Consider the following 19,463-nt stretch of genomic DNA (forward strand, 5'->3'; position numbering starts at 1 on the left):
TACTATAAACAGACACTTAGGCCTGTGGAAACATTTTACAGCTCCATTTTCACCTCCGTGTCTTTATGAAGGAAAAAGACTAAATGAAGCTGCACTGAGCAGAACATCCAGGACAACATCTCTCTAATGATGATCCTCCTTCACGTTATCTTGTTAGTGCCGTTTGACTGTTTACTCTCTATCTTTAGTCTGCTCTTTGATATGAACAGCGTCAGACATCAGCCGGACATTTAATTAGGAGGAATAATTAGGTTTGGGTTCACTGATGACTAATGTTTTCCAAGAGGAAAAAAAGAGCGTTTTCTGTGTACAGCAGTGATGCACAGTGGTACAGTCTGATCCTTCGTTATCAGTCACGTTAACACGAAACCTTCATTTGAACATTTTCTCTGTTACAGCAGAAGACAGGAGTCATTTTAACAGATCACAGATCAGAGATTATGACAGAAAGATAACAGCACATCTACAGACTGTGTTCTGTCTGTTAAGATAACATGAGTCCTCAGCACTTGGTAAAGAAACACAGGGAAAGGCACTGCTGGGATTCGAACCCAGGATCTCCTGTTTACTAGACAGGCGCTTTAACCAGCTAAGCCACAGCGCCACCTGTTCACAGGTGAAGAGAGTAAAGCACTGGAGGGAGAAGTTTGAACCCCGGCACCTTCACTTTCACCTGGTTAATCACCAGACCTGCAATAAAAACTCTGCTCTGCTCAGATACGTTCAAACACGTCTGCTTTAACTTGACGGTCATCATGTAAAGTTTTACTCTGAAAATATTGTCTTTTTTCTCTTTATTATGAAAATACTAAAAAACATTTCAGACTTTTCTTTCACTAAACATTTGACCTTCTTGTCCTTCTTGTGTTTTTTATCAAATTCTTTTACTTTATCAAATATATTTTTATAGAACTGATTTTGTTGTAAATTTCTGACTTTATTTTCAAACATTCTGTCAGAACTTTACCTCGTATTCTCCTCAGCATCTTCATAAGATACGTTACTCTCAAAATCTTATATTCTACTGTGTGTCCTCTAACATACCATCGCACCATGTCTTGATTTACACTCAACAGAGTTTACTTCACTCTTTTCTGTCGGTGCTCCGTCTGTTTCAGGTGCAGATGAAGAGGAAATGTGTCACCACCACCTGCACGTCATCTGCCTCCACGCTGGGAAACAGCTCCAGATGTCCCATCTCCTCATCTCTTCCCCCTGGAAAGGAATCCTGGGTAAAGAGGGAGCTGATTGGTGGAGGTGAGTCAGCGCTGCTGATGACTGCAGTGAACTGAAGGCTATGAGGAGTAAGATGAGACGGAGACAGTGAGTTGTCGCTTTGACATTTGATAGGTTGACATCAAGTCAATGAAACATGTCTGTCACTGAAAGGTTGCTGGTTCGATTCCCTGGGTCAGCTGTGCCCTCACATTCCACTGACATGTTCATACTGTTTCTATCTGCTCAGTTTAATGAGAACTCTTCAGATTTACTTCAGTAGTTAATGTGTGTGACTTTACATCATCTTTATTCTCCCAGAGGGAAGTGACATAAATCCAGTAAATGATTCTGAATCTTTAAGCTCAGGGATTTTTAATTTAATTCAGTCCTCACCCTGTTCAGGGAATTAATGATCAAACATCACCTGAAATAAAATGATTCAGCCTGTGTTAAATGGGACATTATTTTCTTTATCAGGACACTTTAATATCACTAATCTACAGAATCAACAGTTTGTCTTGAATTCCTCTTCTGTGTTTCTACATGTTTTTATCCACATGTTAAAGAAACTGCACGTCGTGACGTCATGAACAGATCCTCAGTTTCATGTGTTAATGTGAGGAAGGTTCAGTCTCCTCGTGGCTCCACACTGATCAGCTTCATCTCTTCATGTGTCCAGTGATGGTCCCATGATTCAGCCTGAAGGAAAACAGACAGAGAATTAAAGATGAAGAAAGGCACTGCTGGGATTTGAACCCAGGATCTCCTGTTTACTAGACAGGCGCTTTAACCAGCTAAGCCACAGCGCCAGCTGGTCACAGGTGCTCTTCACCTTCACCTGAACACTGCTGGTGTGTATAGAAGGAGTTGTTGTTCGACCACGAACAACTCCGAGACGTTTCCATAACACACACACGAGCATTAAAAACACAGCTCCCTGGTTGATTGGGAACGCTGCGGATAATCAGGACAGAGTCACTTCAACACTGATCATCTGTCAGTGCTGCACTGGTCCCTCAAACCTTTATGATCCTGAGCTGATTTAAACCTAACAAACCTTGAAAGTCGTGAGTCTTTTACTCAGACTAACCCTCCTGGTTTGTTGGAAATGCTGCTACAGTACAACCCAGCTTTGGTGTGTTTATTAATCTACAGATTCCACAGGTTTGTTGAGTTAAAGCCTAAATAAAGAGCAGGAAGTAGCACTGACTTGTGGATCTCCTGTGGGACACACCTCTGGTTAAACTGGTGTCTCAGGTGAGTTTGCCTCAGGTAACTGTCAGAGCTTGAGCTGTGAGCCCTGAGTATTCAGCCTCACAGAGAACCAGGCAGAACAGGCAGCATCTGGCTCGGACTCATGAAGGAGTGTTTGACCCGGCGTTCACAACCAAAACCACGACCCTCTGCTAAACATAGAGAACCTCAGACCAGATGGCACGGCTGGAAACTGGAGCGCTGCTTTCGTGTTGGAGATTAGGAGGGATGCTACGCAAGCAGGGGTGGGCGTGATGGACACAAACCACTACTACCATGTTTTGGAGACATTTTTCTTTTTTCTCTCCCCTCCCACCTCCAGTCAGTCAAACAGTCTGGCAGCAGGGGGTCATTACTTAATACAGTAGAATTAAACTGAGACAAAAACAGCAGTGTAGACAGCTCGGTCTGAGCTCTGTTTTCACTGCGGGCTTTTTAATGATGACATTAATCTGCCTAAGTAAAGTTTAGGTAGGTGTAGAAACAACAGTGTAAGGTTGGATTGAACATGTCGGGTTTACTGCCGTGCCTCAGTGACGTGCAGACGAGTGAAGAAGAATCACTGAGAGTTAAACAACCAATAAAACCACAACTGGTGAAAAACACCGACTTTACCGTCCAGGCAGCAAAGACAGCAGCAGCACTCCTGTGTCATTAGCTCTGAGTCTGGATTATGAACCGAAGTTTGTGGGAAGGAAAAGGACGAAGGAGAGGAGGGGGGAGGGATGGAGGGAGGGAGGGAGGGAAGAGCCGATAGAGAGTGAGTAAGTTCATCCATCTAATTACATATGCAGCTTCATGGATGGTTCTGCTACGGTGAGGCGGTGATGGTGGTGATGACCGGCCTGTGATGTCAGCAGGAGGGCTTAACCTTATTTAAAGAGCTTTTCAAACCTTCACAACCAAGCAAAGAGAAGAGAGACTCTCCAGAGGACCTGCCTTCCCTCAGAGGAACAACTCTGATCTCCAGAGGAGCCGGGACGTTTGGTTATTTTGGACGACTCTTCAGCGGATCCCTCACATCCAGAAGGAGCTGGAGACACTGACAGGTGAGACTGAGCGTTTTGACTTGTTTACTAAAGGACTTTAGTAAAAAAAAACAAAAAAACTCTAACCTGGACCCAGTCCCAGGTCAGGTCTGGGTCATGAGGACCCAGGCAGACCTGTACAGACCTGTAGTGCAGACCAGTGTCTGACAGTTTGTTTTGTTGCTGTCTGCTGCTGGTTCTGACTGTGAACCAGGACTCTGATCCATCCTCCTCTAATCAGACTGAACACCTGGAAGCTGTGTGGTTTTACACCTTCACTGGTCTCTGCCTGGTCTAAAACTATCAGAGTCAGTCAGTCTTTAAATACTCATCAGCTCGTCAGTCTGCTGCAGATGAGGAGTAGAAAGTGCTCTGAAGGCTCTCTGTGCCTCTGGCACCGCAGCTCTAACCATAATCAGATCTAATTGAGCGCAGGGACGTGATTGCCTCAGCGGGATCCAAGAGTGACACACCAGCAGATTATCAACACCCATCTGGTGACATCTGCAGAAGTCACCCAGAGACTCAGAGAGAGAGACAGACTGCAGGCGCCGTCCCTCCTCTCTGAGCTGCTGCAGGAATGAAGAGCCGTGCTGAGCCGTGCCGTTCCATTTCAGCACTTATCCTGACGCACGATCGCTTGTTTCTAACTCCAACAACACACCAACCAAAACAAACTCCAGCTGATGATGATGGAGGAGCTGATCCTCAGTCTCACTCAGTATGTCCTTTAACTGATCAGTCAGTCAGTTAATGATCATCATTATAAACTTCGTCACCTCTTTGTCAGTTTTATAGACGAGCGACTGATGAAGAAAATAAAGATTAGCTGCAGAACTCATCACAGAACTTTCCCTGTATCCACATGGATCATGATTTAACTATAAAACCATATGAGAGTAAAATGTTGATCACTGCACACCACAATCACTTCAGACTGTCGTCTGGCCTCAGTCTGATTCTTTAAATTATTAACAGTTATTTGGACTGAATTTAATAATTTCATCAGCAGTTAACCTGGATATCTCTGCTGTTAATGACTCACCAGTTATTTTAGCTGATCATCATGTATCTTCACATTTGAAAAGTTGGAACCACAGAATCTGTGGGATTCTTACGACCTCAGTATTTAATATCAGTTAGACTCACTTTGTATTATTGTGTCTAATCCATGGAAACAGCTGCAGATGAATCTGGTATATAAACTGTAACGTTTTTAAAATGAAATGAAGTGTACAGTAAACACATGTTAGAAATCTCCCATGACTGAATCCAACAACCTCAGACCCAGGGCTGAGAGCTGTGCATGTCTGTGGGCTGCACTTTTCATATTAAGTCAGATGGTCACAGGGTCAGGCTGCGAGGGAGAAAACCTCTGAAATATGTCTGCTGCTGCTGCTCTCACTGCTCTGTACAACTCCAACCAATTACTATTTGTGGTTGCAGAGCGGTGGTGGAGCATGTGTTCCTGTGGTGGGCGTGTGTTGTATAATGTGAATGGGAGTAAAACAAGAGCGAGGGAGAGAAACTGAGTTCTTCTTTATGCCACTAAGTGTTTGTGTCCATCCTGGTCCAGAGAAATCCAGAACATTCCTGACTTCCTCTGTGAGAGGAGCAGGGCTGGAGGTGAGCCAGAGGTTAAACTGAGAGAGGGGAAGGCCACCTCTGAGAGACACCACCTTCATCATCATCATCATCATCCGTCACCACAGACAGCAGCGCTAGCCTACACAGCGTTTCATAAATGTTTCACACGGTTCATCACGGATCAGTCGGAGAAGTGATGCCTCTCTCAGGCCCAGACCAGGACCTGTGAACATTTCACCCCAAAGTCCAGGACGTGTGATCAGTGTGAACGCTGCGTACCGTACCTGGACACTTCTTTGTGTTTAATGGCGGCTTGCAGACCAACCAGGTGCATACTGCCACCTACTGTATGGGAGTGTACGCAACTGTACCCCAGGTCAGAGAGACAACAACAACATTTGAACCTTAGATTGAATGTCGTGTGTGCAGGATAAACTGATCCAGTTTATCCAGTTTAAAATGACATGAGAGAAAAGCAGCCAGTGATGTTTCAATGAATTCCTGCAGGTGCTCTGATAGAAGGACTTTTAAAGGTCAGTCTGTAGTGTCTCATAAAGAGAACGGACTGTGACCTGACGGTGTTAACGGTGGTGGTGAACAGTGTGGGGGCCTCAGGACGGAGCCGATGGCAGAGTCAGGACCACTGATGGAGGAGGTGGAGGTGGGGGGGGATGTTAACAGTGCATGCCTTTGTGTGGAGAATTGTTTTCAAAAGGAGAGAGAGGCAGGAGAGGCGGGGGGTGCGGTCGCAAAGATTAAAAGCGGACATTTGTTTTGTGTATGTCGTGCTCTGCCAAAAAGCAGCAATTTTCTATGAATCTAAAACAGCTTTCCTGGCTCAGACCCCACAGGCGCCCGCTGCCAGGAAAAGACTTTTTTTCTCTCGTACCTGTTTATGTGCAGGTAAAGTAGCTTTCACACGAGATCTTTCCAGCCGAGCGAGGTATCGGAGGAGGAGGAGGAGGAGGAGGACAGGTAGTCTCTCCCTGACACTCCTCCTTTTGTTCTCCAGTTTTTAAAAAAATAAAAATCAGCCTGGACTTTGTGTTCCTGAACCAACTCCAACCAGAGGAGCTCATAAACTGGAAGGAACTTGACTAATTTGCAGACAAACTGGGGGGAAAACTACTCCCATGATTCTCCCTGGCACTAATCATTCACCATCAAAATGTGGAGATGATGGTGGAGGGAACAATGGATTCTGTTTATGATCGGTAATGAATGAAACGAGCAGCAGAAAGGTCTGTTGCATCACCACATCCAGACCTCCTGTTGGCAGCCTGCACATTTAACAAATAATATGTTCATTGTGTGATTTTCATGTTCAAACACTGACCTTTTACAGTGAAGCTGCTATTTCTGGGTAAAAATCAAGGACGCATCAATAGACCACAGTCGCCAGGCCAGAATGTTTTGAGATAATTGAGTAAATTGAAAACACAGTCTGACTCAACTCAGCCAGTCGACTTAGTGTTGAGTCACAGAGTATACTGTAGGGAAGTCCTGATAAATGTCTATATCCTACATATATAGACTTATCCCCACCCCCCCACCCCCCCGTCTGAAACCCCTGGAGGCCGTCCCTAACGTTAGCTAAACATTTGGAAGTGCATGGTGGGCTAGCGCTCAGCCTTTCAAGCTGCTCTTTACACTCAGTGTGTCCACACTCTCAGGAGCCGGGGGGTGGGGGGGCAGGTTAGCTGGTACACTGATTAAAGTTGCCTCAAAACAAATCCAGCTCCAGATTTTTTTCTTTAATGGCAGCTTGTGGAGGTGTTGTGAGTCCAGCTCCTTCAGAGAGAAGAGACTGTATGTGCAGGTGGAGATATCAGACCACATTTACTTAAGCTTTTGGTTTTGGTTCATTTTGGTTTTTATTATATTACGGCACAGCTGACGTAACCTCCTGGGATTCCCAGGGGAAAGTTTGTTGTCGGGCCTCCATCGCATTTTTTCGCAGATAATCAATGTGATCCGCCATCTTGCTTCTTCTGTTTACTCCTGTTGTACACCGTCCATCGATGACGCAGCCTCCATCACAATGGCTCCGTTCAAAACCGGTGGAAACGCGAGCTTGGTCACTGGATGGAACCAAGTTTCCAAGAAACCAGTTTGAGAACCAGAGCTAATTTGGTGGAGACTCATGAGATAAGCGCGTTAAAAGCGACACAGAATTTGTGACATTTTTCATCAGGATTCTCAAATTTTTTCACTGAGAACTTTCGCCATCAGAATGAGAAAATCGCTAACATAACAAATCCACGTAGAACGGCTTTAAGTTAACGTTTAAAGAGTTTCCTGAGTTAACCTCCACACATGGGTCCTCTCTCTCCTCCAAAGAGCAAACAACAGTCAGTCAGACAAACACTGCGGGCAGCAGCGCCATTCCCCTCCACTGCTCTGACTGACACGTGTTGAAATATCAGCAATGTGTTCCAGCTGTCGCCTCTTACAATTAAGAACAGATCTCAGAGAGAGAAAACCAGCCCAACACACACTCAGCGGGTCTTATCTCTCCGGCAGGACCCCCAGAAAATCTGTGTGGAAATCATTTGCGGGGAAAAATGTTTACACAAGCATGTGGCATCGACATTTCACATGTTTGGGGCCAAGATTTATGTGTAATTGTACAAGTTTTTTATATTGCAGTACTATGTGAATACGGGGGTCTGAAACATGTTTAGAAACAACAGACATATGATTAATGTTACTTACATTTAGCCTGTTGACTTCTTGTGATGCAGACTTTACACAAAGTTTTTGTGCTTTTTCTTCGGATTGTGGAAACAAGTTAAATCATTGACTTGAGTCTGCTCAGTTATCATGGGAATGAGTTGGTTATAAGGTCATCTGGTTTTAAACCAGATTAACAGTGTGAAGTTACTGTTGGCATCATGGTTTGAGGTGACACCACAGAGGAGGTCATGGGGAATCCTGACCAGGAATGTGATCAGTTAGATGGAAATCTGCCATTAGAAGTAGTAGAAGCAAAAATTGTTGCTCTGTATTGAAGCTTGACTCAAATTTTGGGTCTTTGTCATCGGGTGTTTATGAATATTTGTGGAAGATTTTGTGACAGTTTGGCCAGTAGCTGTTTAGATATTCTGATTTGGACCAGACCTGATCCAGTCAGAAGTGTTGGATGGATATCTTTTAAAAACAGTACATTTCAAACTCAGTGGATGGTCGGCCATCTTTGTGTGACTCGTGAGGTAGTGATAAGATCATGTCAGACAGCTGCAAAGTAAAAAGAAAAGTTTCTCTTCCATTAAACAAACCATAGAAAATCTGAAGATGCTTCTTGATCTCTGGAGCTGTAAACTTTACAAATCTTAACGTGTCGTCCAAACCTGAGCGTCAGCCGAGTCTAATGTTACACTCAATCGTACAAAAAGAAACTTCCACACAAATGTCTCTGAACAAACCCAGTGTCTGTGGAAACTAAGTACATTTGCTCAAGTACTATGTTGAAATGCAATAGAGAGCTGCCGGACTGATCCTAAAACCAGGAAGTAAGTTAGCATGTTAGCATGTTAGCTCTTCCTGTTCCCTCGTCCCAAAGTCAGTGTGTTTCTGGTTAAATGTCTGAAATAAGGACTGTGATTTTAACACAAGCTCAAGACATTTTCAGGTTTGATTCTCTGACAAAATGTTCCAGTAGTTCCATTTTCTGCTTCTTGATTCTTTTGGCTCGACAGTGCTGCTCAGTGCTGCCACAGGTGGTCAGGAAGTGTATAACAGAAATATCCATTTGTTCTCAGTAAGTGCTGTAATTTTATATGGTGTAGGTTGTGCTGAATGATTAATGTTCCAGGAGCAGAGGTAACATATCATGGTCTTTGATCAGGACTAACTCTGGACCACAGTGGTGGACAGACTGCAGAAAGTTTAAGCTTCTTATTTCAGGTTAGTTAAAGTGCCAGTGACGAGTTCAGCTCAGCTTTATTTTCTGCTTTTTAATACATGAAGTCCAAACATAGCAGCAGGCTAATAAATGCAGCACAGTATGAGAGGTTACATAAGAGCCCACTGAGCCAAAGAGCAGTGACAGTGTTGGTGGTCTGAAGCTTTTGAGTGTGAAGCTGTTTGATCCACACATGAGGAATGTTTCCACCCTGAGTCGCTCTCAACATGATCACATCAGATCAGATCAGATTAGATTCCTGTCACTGGGTGTAATGATCTCTGTGGGAGCTGGTGAAGCATCAGATAGAAATATGTGTTGAGAACAGAGCGAAGTTAAAGCTGATAACAGTTAATTACCGAGCTCAGAGCTTCTCTGCTGACGACAGATTTACAGAAACGTATTTACAGTAAAGTGAAATAATCAGCTCTGTACATTAGAGGCTCTGTCATGGTGATTTATTTATCTTTGCTCTCTCAGCTGAGTGTAGTATCATCTTTAAAGGCAAACTCTGATTATCAGATTGTTTCACTTACTAAAGTTGTTGGATACATTTTTATATTTCCCTTTTTTTGTTTTTTTAATCTGAAGGTTTTTTATTTTATTATTGCCTCCAGTTCACAAAATTGAGTTTCCAAATCCTCACTTTAAATTATTTATTACTCCTGTCTGTAACGTCTGTTTTCCAAACTTGTCATGAAAGGGTCAGAAAAATGATTCAGACCCTGTGCAGCCTGTGCACATCACGACACCGCCGACAGCTCAGGGTTCATCCTGCCAGACCTCATCTCCTCCGCTCAGATTACAGCTTCATGTCCCGAGGCCGAGTGTTATACCTGTGGACAGACCACCTGACTCCTCAGGTCTGCAGTGAGCGGAGAAAGGCCAGTGATGGCCCACAGTCACTGCTGTGACTTCCACTCAAAACAGTTGTCAGTGTGCATCAGACAGAAAATCCCTCAGGTCCAGGAGCAGTGATCGGGTCAACAACTGCGACAACCTGCGAGTGACACACACTCACATATTCCTGCCGTCACAGTCTCAGACTTCAGCTCAGCTTTAACCACTTTCAGTTCGTCTGTGTGAATTTAAACAGTGTGATTTCAACATCAGCTCTAAAAATCCAGATCCATCTTTTCCTGGACTGAGTGAATGTAAACCAGCTCAAATGGAATTATTCCAGCTGAGACCATGACCCACTGCTGATCATTCAGAAACACGACTCCTGGTGAACGCCACGAACTTCTCAAGATTCACTCAGAAGCAGACGACGGAGACACAAACATTTCATCATCGATTTAAATTCATCTTTAACAAATGTCCTCTAGAATTCAGTGGAGGCGTCAGTGGACGGACACACACAGGGTTTTTGTTATTATATTAGTAAAGAATAGTGATAAATCATTCATATTCAGTAGTTTTGGCATTAATTGACCCTGGTGGTATTTCCAGTCATGGTCTGAGAATGTTTCCTTTGTTAGTCTGTAATTTAATTTTTTCTTTTGTTTGTTGTGTGAGTCTCATCCTCTGAGATATTAACACAATCATATTAACAACAGGAACAACTTTAATACACAAAACACAGCTCAAACTAAAGGTTAAAACAAAACAGGAAATTTTCGGTGTAAGCTGAAAGACTCTGTCTCTGTAATGGCTGAATGAGTGGCTCATTAACAGTAGCTGTTTAGAGATGCTCTCCTTCAGTTTAAACACAGACACCATGAACAAGTGTGTGTACAGTATTTTTGGCACTAACTGACCCCCGTAGCTCCAGCTGTGGTTTGGTGGTGACCGTCAGTGTGCTGCTCGAGCGCCACCTTCCTGCCAGCTCCTCCTCTCCTCTCCTCCGTCTCCTCACAGAGAGTGGGCAGACACATCAAGGAGGACCTCCTCTTTGTTAATAAGTCCTCCCCTTCCCTTCGCCTCTGACCTGCTCAGGCACTCAGGCAGCATGCAGCAAACGTTCCCATCAGAGCGACCTGCAGCAGCCACAGCAGCAGCAGCAGTGCAGCCTGAGCTCGTCCCTCCGCTGCCTGCCCCGCCATCACTCTAACACTCACCTCTGACCCTCCGACCACAGGACACCTGGACGGCTGCTGGAGCTGCAGCTGGACTTCTCTGACTCGCAGGAATTTTGAAACTGAGGAACATAAAAACCTACAGACGAGCTCCTGGATGTGTTTTGGCTCGTGGGGATTTTTTTTTTCCCTGTTCCCCAAGGTGTCATCACCTGGATTTTCTCCTGAGACTTTTCTCCTTCGTGCTGGAAAGTCAGACTGGAAAGATTGAGACGGGACATAAGTGAATTCATTTTCTCTCGGTCATCTTATCTTTTTCCGTGTGGGACAGACACTGCTGTGGGAAAGTAAGTTTCCCGTTACCTCGTCCTCCTCTTCCTCGCTCCTCCCTGTTGTTTTGGTTTGTTTCATTTCAGCTTTGTTGTGGTTTAATTTGGAATTTGCAGTGAGACACGCCGGACTGGTTTCTGTAGCCGCCTGGTCTCGTCTGCAGAGTGTGAAGTGAAGCAGGGTTAATCATTTCCACCGCAGAGAGAAACTCTCTCAGCTGGCAGCTTGTCAGAGTTTAGACAGTCTCAGTGAAATCTGCTCAGGTATGTTCATGTCTTTGTCTCTTCACAGACTCTTCTCTCCAAGATGTTCTGCTCCAGGAGAGTCCTGCAGCAGTGGTGCTTCGCTCTGTTCCTGCTCTGCTCTCCGGTGCCGCACTTTGGACGGCCGATTGATGCCCTGAGCAACAGAATGTAAGTCTGCCTTTCATTTCTTTCATTTCTTTCAGCCTCTTTTCACTGAAAAGCTTCAGCCTGAGCTCAGTAAACTGAAGCTCAGGAGCTCTGCAGATGGAGAAACTTTTAGATAATCTTTTTTCCGATATTTGTGAGTTTCTTTTCATGTATTTCTGCGCTCTGCTCCCCCCTGCACGGTGGGTGAGCAGAGGCTGGAAAATGTGTTCATTTGTGAAACGTGCCGGCAGCTGTTTAGTTAGCCCTCGCCCACCTGTGTGTTTACCTAAAGCAGAGACCGTCTCGCTGTGATAAACTCCCAGCAGCTCCGTCTGAAAGCTGCTGCTCTCCACTCAGGACCCAGACGGGTTTCGTTGTTGCTCCTCACTCCTCTGATATTTTCAGGGCCTGGAGCTCGCAGCTCTCTAACACCCTCCGCCCGCTGCTGTCCATCCCCGGACAAAGACTTTAAGTCTTTGCTAAGGAGGGAAATGAATAATGCTGATGTTCGGCTCGGCCGTGGACCAAACCAAACCTGCTTCTCCTGCTGAGCTGTTTGATGCCAAGCAGAATAAATGTTCTTTCAAGTTGTTAAGCCAGAATGCTAAACACACTCTGAGAGCTTTTTCCCTTTGGAAAGATAATATCTCTGAGACAGTTTTTGGATGTGATCAGTTTTTAATGAAGCAGTGGGAGGATGCTGCTGTTTGGATTTCTGTAGCTCAGAAACCGTCTGAAGCTCCGGCCTAAACTCAGACATCTGAAATGTGTTTCCACGGCAGCAGCTGAAGGAAGAGCGTCGAGTCTTTACAGTGATTCAAACCGTGTGTCATCCGGGGTTTACGTGAACGTTAACGGGCTCCAGCAGTTTCCACACTCGGGACAGAGGCGTCTCCCTCAGTGTGTGTGGGGCCTGTCGAGCTCCACCCGCCTCTCATACACACTTAATAGGATTTCGGGGACAGGGTTAACGCTACCTGAGTGGAAAGGAAAACATGGGCGCGATGAAAACCGTGAGGTAAAAATCACAGAGCGGCGGACGCTGGTGACCTCTGACCTTCCTTCATCTGCTGCTGCGGTCGTCGATCAGAAAAAGGCCCGAGCTGGTGTTTTTTAGGATTTGGGAAATTAGATTTAGTTTGAATTTGGCAAAGAAAAAGTGTGCAGTGATGTTTGAGAGGGCAGAGAGGGTGGTCTTCAACACTTTGGCTCTGAGTCAGAATCCAGTCAACACACGGGCTGGGCTTCGTGTAAAATCTGTCTAATGAAAGGAGATCTGCAGCGAGTGGTCGATTGATTGATTAGTGGACAGAAAGAAAAGGAATTTGATGTTTCCAGGTTCAGACGAGATGATTCGCTGCTTTTCTGGCTCTTACATCACAGTAAACGGAGTATTACTGGTGTGTTTTCTCAAGGTTTATTGAGCAAAAGATAAATGAATTCATCAAGGCAATAGTGGGCTGATTCATTGATAATGTTTAATGAGTAAAATAACGTTTGAAACTAGTTTGAAAACTTGAGTTTTCCTTCTCAAACCTTTTTTCTTTTTAATGAAACGTCAGCAGCTGCACGGGAGCTTCGTCTGAGTGTGATCAGTGTGACCAGAGGAGAAACTCTCGAAGCCGACGTTCGATGATTTTCGGTGGTTTTTGATCCTCGTGGTTCAGATATGTTTCAGTCTGAACTGTCTCCTGTTTTTTTTCCTTCCACACATTTATTTAGAATATTTTCAGAGGCCGAAGGAGCTGAAACATCTTGGAGGATAAGTTTTTAGTCAGGGTGGGATCAGGATCAGGATCAGGAGCTGGAGCTGCTGTGGTTCACATTCTGAGCAGATATCAAACGTCAGGGTCGTGCATCATCCCCATCGTCCACGTCTGAGGCTGCACAGCCTCGGGATTTGAACCGACAAACATTTGAGCATGAGCCAAAGTATTTCAACTCGGCAGCGGTGGGAAGTGGCACATGACTGGTTTTAGGAAACACACTCGTTCTTTCATTCCTCTCCCACAGAGAGAAACAATTAACATCAGGTAGGCCGAGGATGGCGGAGCGTTGGAGCGCTGCCACCTCAGGATGTATCAGCCATTTTCCTCCTCCTTTCCTCTCACTGCGCTGTGTTTGATGTTGGTTATACTGAAGGTAAAAACAGAACCAGATTAGTTTTCAAAGGCAGCGTACTCCCACTGTGTGTGTGTTTTTCTCTTTAGATTTACAGGAAATATCTGTATGCATATAAACAAAAGCTGCTCTCAGGGGCTCCCTCTGAGTTTTATTCAGGAGACTTTTATAATTCAACAGAAAAACACACACTCTCGTTGGGGGAGCTGAATAAGAAGGAGGGTTTTTTGTCCCTTTTTTAGCTGTTAGCCTCCTGCTGGTCGACAGGCTTCAGTTTTTGTGTCTCTGCTGTAAAACCTTCAAACATGAATCCAAATCAAACAGCAGATCATTTCTAAAAGTCCTGCAGAGCTGCACGTCCTCCAGATAAAACTGACCTCTGAGGGAGGAGGAGGGCATCATGGGAAACTCTGACAGCTGAGCTGTAATCAGCCGCCGGTATCTCCCATTGAAGCCCGTGTGTTTGTGTGCTCAGACACCTGAAGTGTTTTCGCGGTGTTGGCGCTCGGTGGTTCCCAGGCTTCGAGCTGTGCCCTCTGCCTCTCTGTTTTTCTAAGAGTTAAGACTCTGAGTAACGCGACACCGCGGCAAAGCAAAGCCCGAATCTTTCTGCTGCTCCGACTCCGTCTGGAAAGATAACAGGTCGGCCTCGTCCCATCTGGTCTTCTTTCAGGCCTTAAAACTAGTCCGGGGTCGTTGTAATCAGACTCTGTATTTTTAGTACATCAGTTAACATACAGGTCAGTGATTGTTCAGTTGAGTTCAGTTGCAGGAGAACATCACATTTATCTGAAGCATCCGTCCAAACTGTAACAAAATCAAACTAATTCCACTGAAGATCAGAGTACAGCTCAGTTCAGGGTTTCCTCTGGTTCTCAGTGCAGACAGCACCACCCTGTGGCCTGGCACTAACAGGGCTCCATAGCTCAGGGGTTAGAGCACTGGTCTTGTAAACCAGGGGTCGCGAGTTCAAATCTCGCTGGGGCCTTCCTCTGTTTTCAAAGTTTGGTCTCACAGCAGTTTAAGGACAGGTGACGTCGTCGATGGTGTTACAGTATCATGATCAATAAGTGAAGATGTGTCAGAAAGGTGTTTTTTTTTTTTAAGTTCAGCCAACAGGCGTTTTCGTTGATCCATGTGAACACGTAATGTCTGTGTTTCATTCTGACTCAGAGTTTTCACCTTCATGACGTCCTGGTTTCTCAGCAGGAGGTCTGAGTCTGGTGGGTGTGGTTGAGCTCTGCGTGCAGGGCTCCATAGCTCAGGGGTTAGAGCACTGGTCTTGTAAACCAGGGGTCGCGAGTTCAAATCTCGCTGGGGCCTTACTCTGTTGTTAAATATTACTTCAGGAAGTTCTGTGTTATCTGAACTCTGCATCATGTCCTGATGTTTCACCTGTAGGTGGCACTATAGCAGGTGTGTTTCTGGGCCAACAGCGCCACCATGTGACCATATTTATATTTCTCTCATTGTTATATAACCATCATCACAGACCAGCAAAGACTTTTCAGATTTTTATCACTTTGTTTTTCGTGTGTCACGTGAACATTTGATCGTTGAATGAGCCTGAACTTTGGGAGTGTTTTGTGGCGTTTTCTTGTTTGCCAAACTGTGGTCGTGGGCGCGGTCGAGCTGATAATGAAAGTAGGTCAGGGCTCCATAGCTCAGGGGTTAGAGCACTGGTCTTGTAAACCAGGGGTCGCGAGTTCAAATCTCGCTGGGGCCTCAAGATATTTTAAGAAATTACAGCTGATTCTGTCTCAGTGCTTCTGTAAAGTTTTATGCTGCTTCACTTGTAGTTGGTGCTACAGCTGCATGATCAGATGTCACCTGACATGGTTCAGATATTCAACAAAAATCAAACTATCCTGTTTCTGTGTCTAATTTAAAGCAGGTTTGGATGAGAACATTTAAAACAATATTTAAAAAGTAACACTGTGACTGTTTCTGTTAAAATCCAGGGATTCTCAGCAGAGCTCAGTTGGATCACAGTTAATTGGCTTCTAATGTTTGTGGCACCATTTTTTCATCTCTCGAGCTCTGAGTGCCACAAATCTGTCAGTTAACATCCACATTAATGAGAAGTGAAAGACCAGAGGTTCTGCCACGGTCGTAATAACGAACAATCACAAGGAAAACTGGCATTTTCCTGTGAAAAGAAAAAGAGAGAAAACTCATCTGGACCTCCTCCGGCAGGGTGGAGATCTTCTGTATCAGTTTTAACAACTCCTGGAAACAAACTCAGCTCCTGCGGTTCGATGAATCATGTCATTTCACTGCATGGATGCAACAGGGAGTTATTGGGGAATGTCGTCCAAGGGTTTTTTTTTAATACCCTATTTAACTGAAGAGAAGGGAGAGAGTAGGATAAACAGAGAAAGAATCTGTGAGTTTCTTCACACGTTAGGGACAAAAAATATCTGTAAATATATATTTTAAAAAAGGAAGACGCCAAAAAATGTTCATAAAACTCTGCAGCTGCTGTTTGAGGCCTTCACTCATTCTTTTGCTCATGCTGCCCTCTGCTGGTGATTCAAGTGAACCTCCCAAATCCCAACTTTTTCTGTGTGCTTATACTGCAAGTGTTGAAAGCAAAAAGACTTATTTCTAATGGTACCTCCATTAGAAATATGTCTTTGGACATGGAGTAGACTCTCTGTTATTACCATTATTTGGCAGATGCTTTTGTCCAAATCATCTGATCTCAAAAGTGTTGAAATTTTCAATGAAGTTTGGTGCAAAGTTCAGCCATTTACTGCAGGAATTTTACTCATAAAGAAGTATTTTTACACAGTTTACTTCTTGTACTCCGTCAATAATCAATATATTTATGATCAATAATCAAACCCTCTGTGTGATTTCTTGCAGAAAGCGCTCTGTGACTCATGCTCAGCTGATGCACGACAAAGGCCGGACGCTGCAGGACTTTAAGCGTCGCATGTGGCTGCAGGAGCTTTTGGACGAAGTTCACACGGCAGAGATCCGTGAAATTCCCCCCCGTACCAGCGGAGGAGCAGGAAGCAGCAGCGGCGGTGGTGGCGTCCCGGGGGTCAACGTGGGCATCAACCTGAGCACCACCGGCAGCACCCTGCACTCCAAACCCCCCGGAGGAACCAAGAACCTCCCCATCAGCTTCGGGCTGGAGGAGGAGGAGGGCACCAACCTGCCGCAGGAGACCAACAAGTCTCAGACGTACAAAGACGGCAACCTCAAAGCGCAAAAGAAGAAGAAGAGAGGGAGGTCCGGGAAGAGGAGGGAAGGAGAGAAGAGGAAGAGGAGGGCGCGTTCGCTGGGGTGGAGGCTGGAAGACGAACCCGGGAGCGGACTCCACCTGGAGTGGAGGTCTCTGCTTGGCCTGCAGAGGGCGCTGCTTTAAAACGCTGTCAGTCTCTGACACAGGTGAGTCCACAGGTCAAAGTCTGATCAGAAACAGAAGGGCAAAGGTCATCTCAGGTTTAACGAGAATAGACTTTAGAAGAAAACTATGTACTAAAGTGTCCTCTGTCCACTAAAGGTCCTGTTAATATGGTGGACAGATCTCTGCTGTGAACTGGACATTAGGACGTTCTCCTGATGTTCCTCCAGCACTAAACAAACAGTTTTGAAAACACCAATGAAACATAAATCTCATCTTTGTGCGGCTTGTCTAAGTACTTTGAGTTCAGTGTCCTCTTCGTCTCATCAGTGACTTGTTGGTGCCTCTGGTGGCAGACTGAGGAATCACACTCTACAATGAGACGAGACTTAAACGAGCTATGAAATTTATGTTTTATTTTTCAAACGGGGAAAATGAATACACTCATCCAAGGATCATACACCCCATAATTAAATACATGTATGTCTTTGATATTTACAATATATAAAATAAAGATTATAAAACCCTCAGTAGTAGCACGTTAGCAACAAAAAAACAGATCCAACACCCTGCTAACGCCCTGAAACCTGAAACCAAGTCTAAAATGTTAATCCAGTAAAAGACGGATGCTTCTCTATGTTTTGACACGAAATTGTGCTCTGAGATGAAAATAAACTGGTGAGCTAACCTGTCTTTTCTTTTGTTTCTGTTTGTGTTTCAGAAACCTACGGATAGTCGGAGTGGACTCCTAAATACTCATGTTACAGTCTTCTGTAATAGTGATTGTTTGGAAAGAAATTGGAAAATATTTATTGTCTGTAAATATTCTAAATATAGCAGAATAGATAGCAGAATATGATAAGAAAAAAAACTTATTTGATGCTCTGTGGGGCAACAGATTTTAATCTTTGTGAATCCTTGCTTTTTTTTCTTTTTTTAATTCCAATTATGTCAGATTTTTTGCGGTAATTTATTTTGTCTGAATGGTGTATTTATTTTGTAAATGTATCGAGGTGCTGCTGACCCTCTATATTTTTGTACCATAATGCACTTTAGATATATAAATATAAATATATATACCATTAATTTTGTTCATTGACTTGTTTTTGTGGTTGATTGAAATGAAGAAAAAAAACCGACAGTCGTCATTCTGTGTTACTTTTCAGTTTGATTTTTGACCCTCTGCTCTGTTCAGACGTCCAGTTTTTTTGTTTCTTTGCTGCTGTTTCTCCGATGTTTTCGGCTCAATTGTTTGTTGTCTCACCTTTTGTGTTCGACCCTCCTGCTGCCTTCAGTGTCTGTTTCCTCCACAGTCCGCTCTGCTTCTCAATGCCAAAGTTCATATTTGTACATAAAACAAACACGGCTCGATATTGTTGTTTTTGGCACTTGCACTGAGATAAACACCCTGTACTGAACAGATTAAACATTTGACAGTAACTCCTCAGTCTCTGTGTCTTTCATGTCACTTTGTCCTGTTACTAAAGGCTGCAGTCATTTGTTTTTGGCCACCAGGAGACAGAAATATCAGACTAAGACAAGTCCTCATCTGCATCTGTGTTGTGTTGTACCCCAGGGTTCTGTCCTGGGTCCTCTTCAGTTTGTCTTGTATGTACTTCTCCCTGGGCAGATAAGTTGTTTTAAATATTAAATTATATGTTCAATCATACATTCCATTCTCCAGTTATCTACTTTTTATAACCTCCTCAACTCTTCTTGTTGGATGTTATTGTGATGTTATTGTTAGCTAGCATGTTAGCAAACAGATTTCACCACTAGCAGCCTCAGAGCGACACTAGCATTCATGCTGAGTTACGTTTATGTCCTGACTTGTCTGAGCCAGGAGCTGAGTCAGAGGTCTCAGACATCTAGGAAATAAAAAAGCAATAAAAAAATAATTAGAGCAAGATGTTTGCTAATGATTAGTGATCCATCAGTTAAACATAAAACACTGGTATCAGGCAGGCCGAGTAAAAACCCTGCACCCGGGACAAATATATTGAAAAACTCCTTCATACCAGCTTCCATTAACATGATGAACCAACAATGAGGAACTTAAACAGAGTTATGGATCTGGATCTGCCTGTAAACTGTGACCTTAAACAGCGACTCAGCCTCTTTCTTCACATGAAACTCTTTGTGGAAGTCAGTGAGGTTTCACCAGGCTGAGTCATGTTGGTTCAGAAACAAGCAGCCCGACACTCTGAAAGTTTCCACTGACAGACGATCAAAAACTGAAAAGCTGGACCGAAACAT

General features: G+C 44.2%; 1 protein-coding gene and 5 non-coding genes across 7 annotated transcripts; 4 read left to right on the top strand and 2 right to left on the bottom strand.

Annotated features, from left to right (window-relative positions):
• Positions 1 to 530: 530 nt before the first annotated feature.
• trnat-agu (transfer RNA threonine (anticodon AGU)) lies at positions 531 to 604 on the bottom strand. The gene has a single exon. It is a non-coding gene; the product is annotated as a tRNA-Thr (tRNA).
• Positions 605 to 1,953: 1,349 nt separating this feature from the next.
• On the bottom strand, positions 1,954 to 2,027 carry trnat-agu (transfer RNA threonine (anticodon AGU)). Its single transcript has one exon. It is a non-coding gene; the product is annotated as a tRNA-Thr (tRNA).
• Positions 2,028 to 3,205: 1,178 nt separating this feature from the next.
• pthlha (parathyroid hormone-like hormone a) lies at positions 3,206 to 18,876 on the top strand. 2 transcript variants are annotated; one of them, XM_018674902.2, is made up of 4 exons: positions 3,206 to 3,521; positions 11,631 to 11,752; positions 16,721 to 17,251; positions 17,929 to 18,876. In XM_018674902.2, the coding sequence occupies exons 2-3, from the start codon at positions 11,646 to 11,648 to the stop codon at positions 17,226 to 17,228; spliced, it is 615 nt and encodes a 204-aa protein (XP_018530418.1). In that variant the 5' UTR covers positions 3,206 to 3,521; positions 11,631 to 11,645; the 3' UTR covers positions 17,229 to 17,251; positions 17,929 to 18,876. The 2 variants fall into 2 exon arrangements, with proteins under 2 accessions (XP_018530418.1, XP_018530417.1); XM_018674901.2 differs by lacking the exon at positions 3,206 to 3,521 and adding an exon at positions 10,776 to 11,356.
• trnat-ugu (transfer RNA threonine (anticodon UGU)) lies at positions 14,768 to 14,840 on the top strand. Its single transcript has one exon. It is a non-coding gene; the product is annotated as a tRNA-Thr (tRNA).
• trnat-ugu (transfer RNA threonine (anticodon UGU)) lies at positions 15,103 to 15,175 on the top strand. The gene has a single exon. It is a non-coding gene; the product is annotated as a tRNA-Thr (tRNA).
• On the top strand, positions 15,506 to 15,578 carry trnat-ugu (transfer RNA threonine (anticodon UGU)). Its single transcript has one exon. It is a non-coding gene; the product is annotated as a tRNA-Thr (tRNA).
• Positions 18,877 to 19,463: the final 587 nt, after the last annotated feature.

The sequence above is a fragment of the Lates calcarifer genome, linkage group LG18, assembly GCF_001640805.2.
Source record: "Lates calcarifer isolate ASB-BC8 linkage group LG18, TLL_Latcal_v3, whole genome shotgun sequence".
NCBI lineage: Eukaryota > Metazoa > Chordata > Actinopteri > Centropomidae > Lates > Lates calcarifer.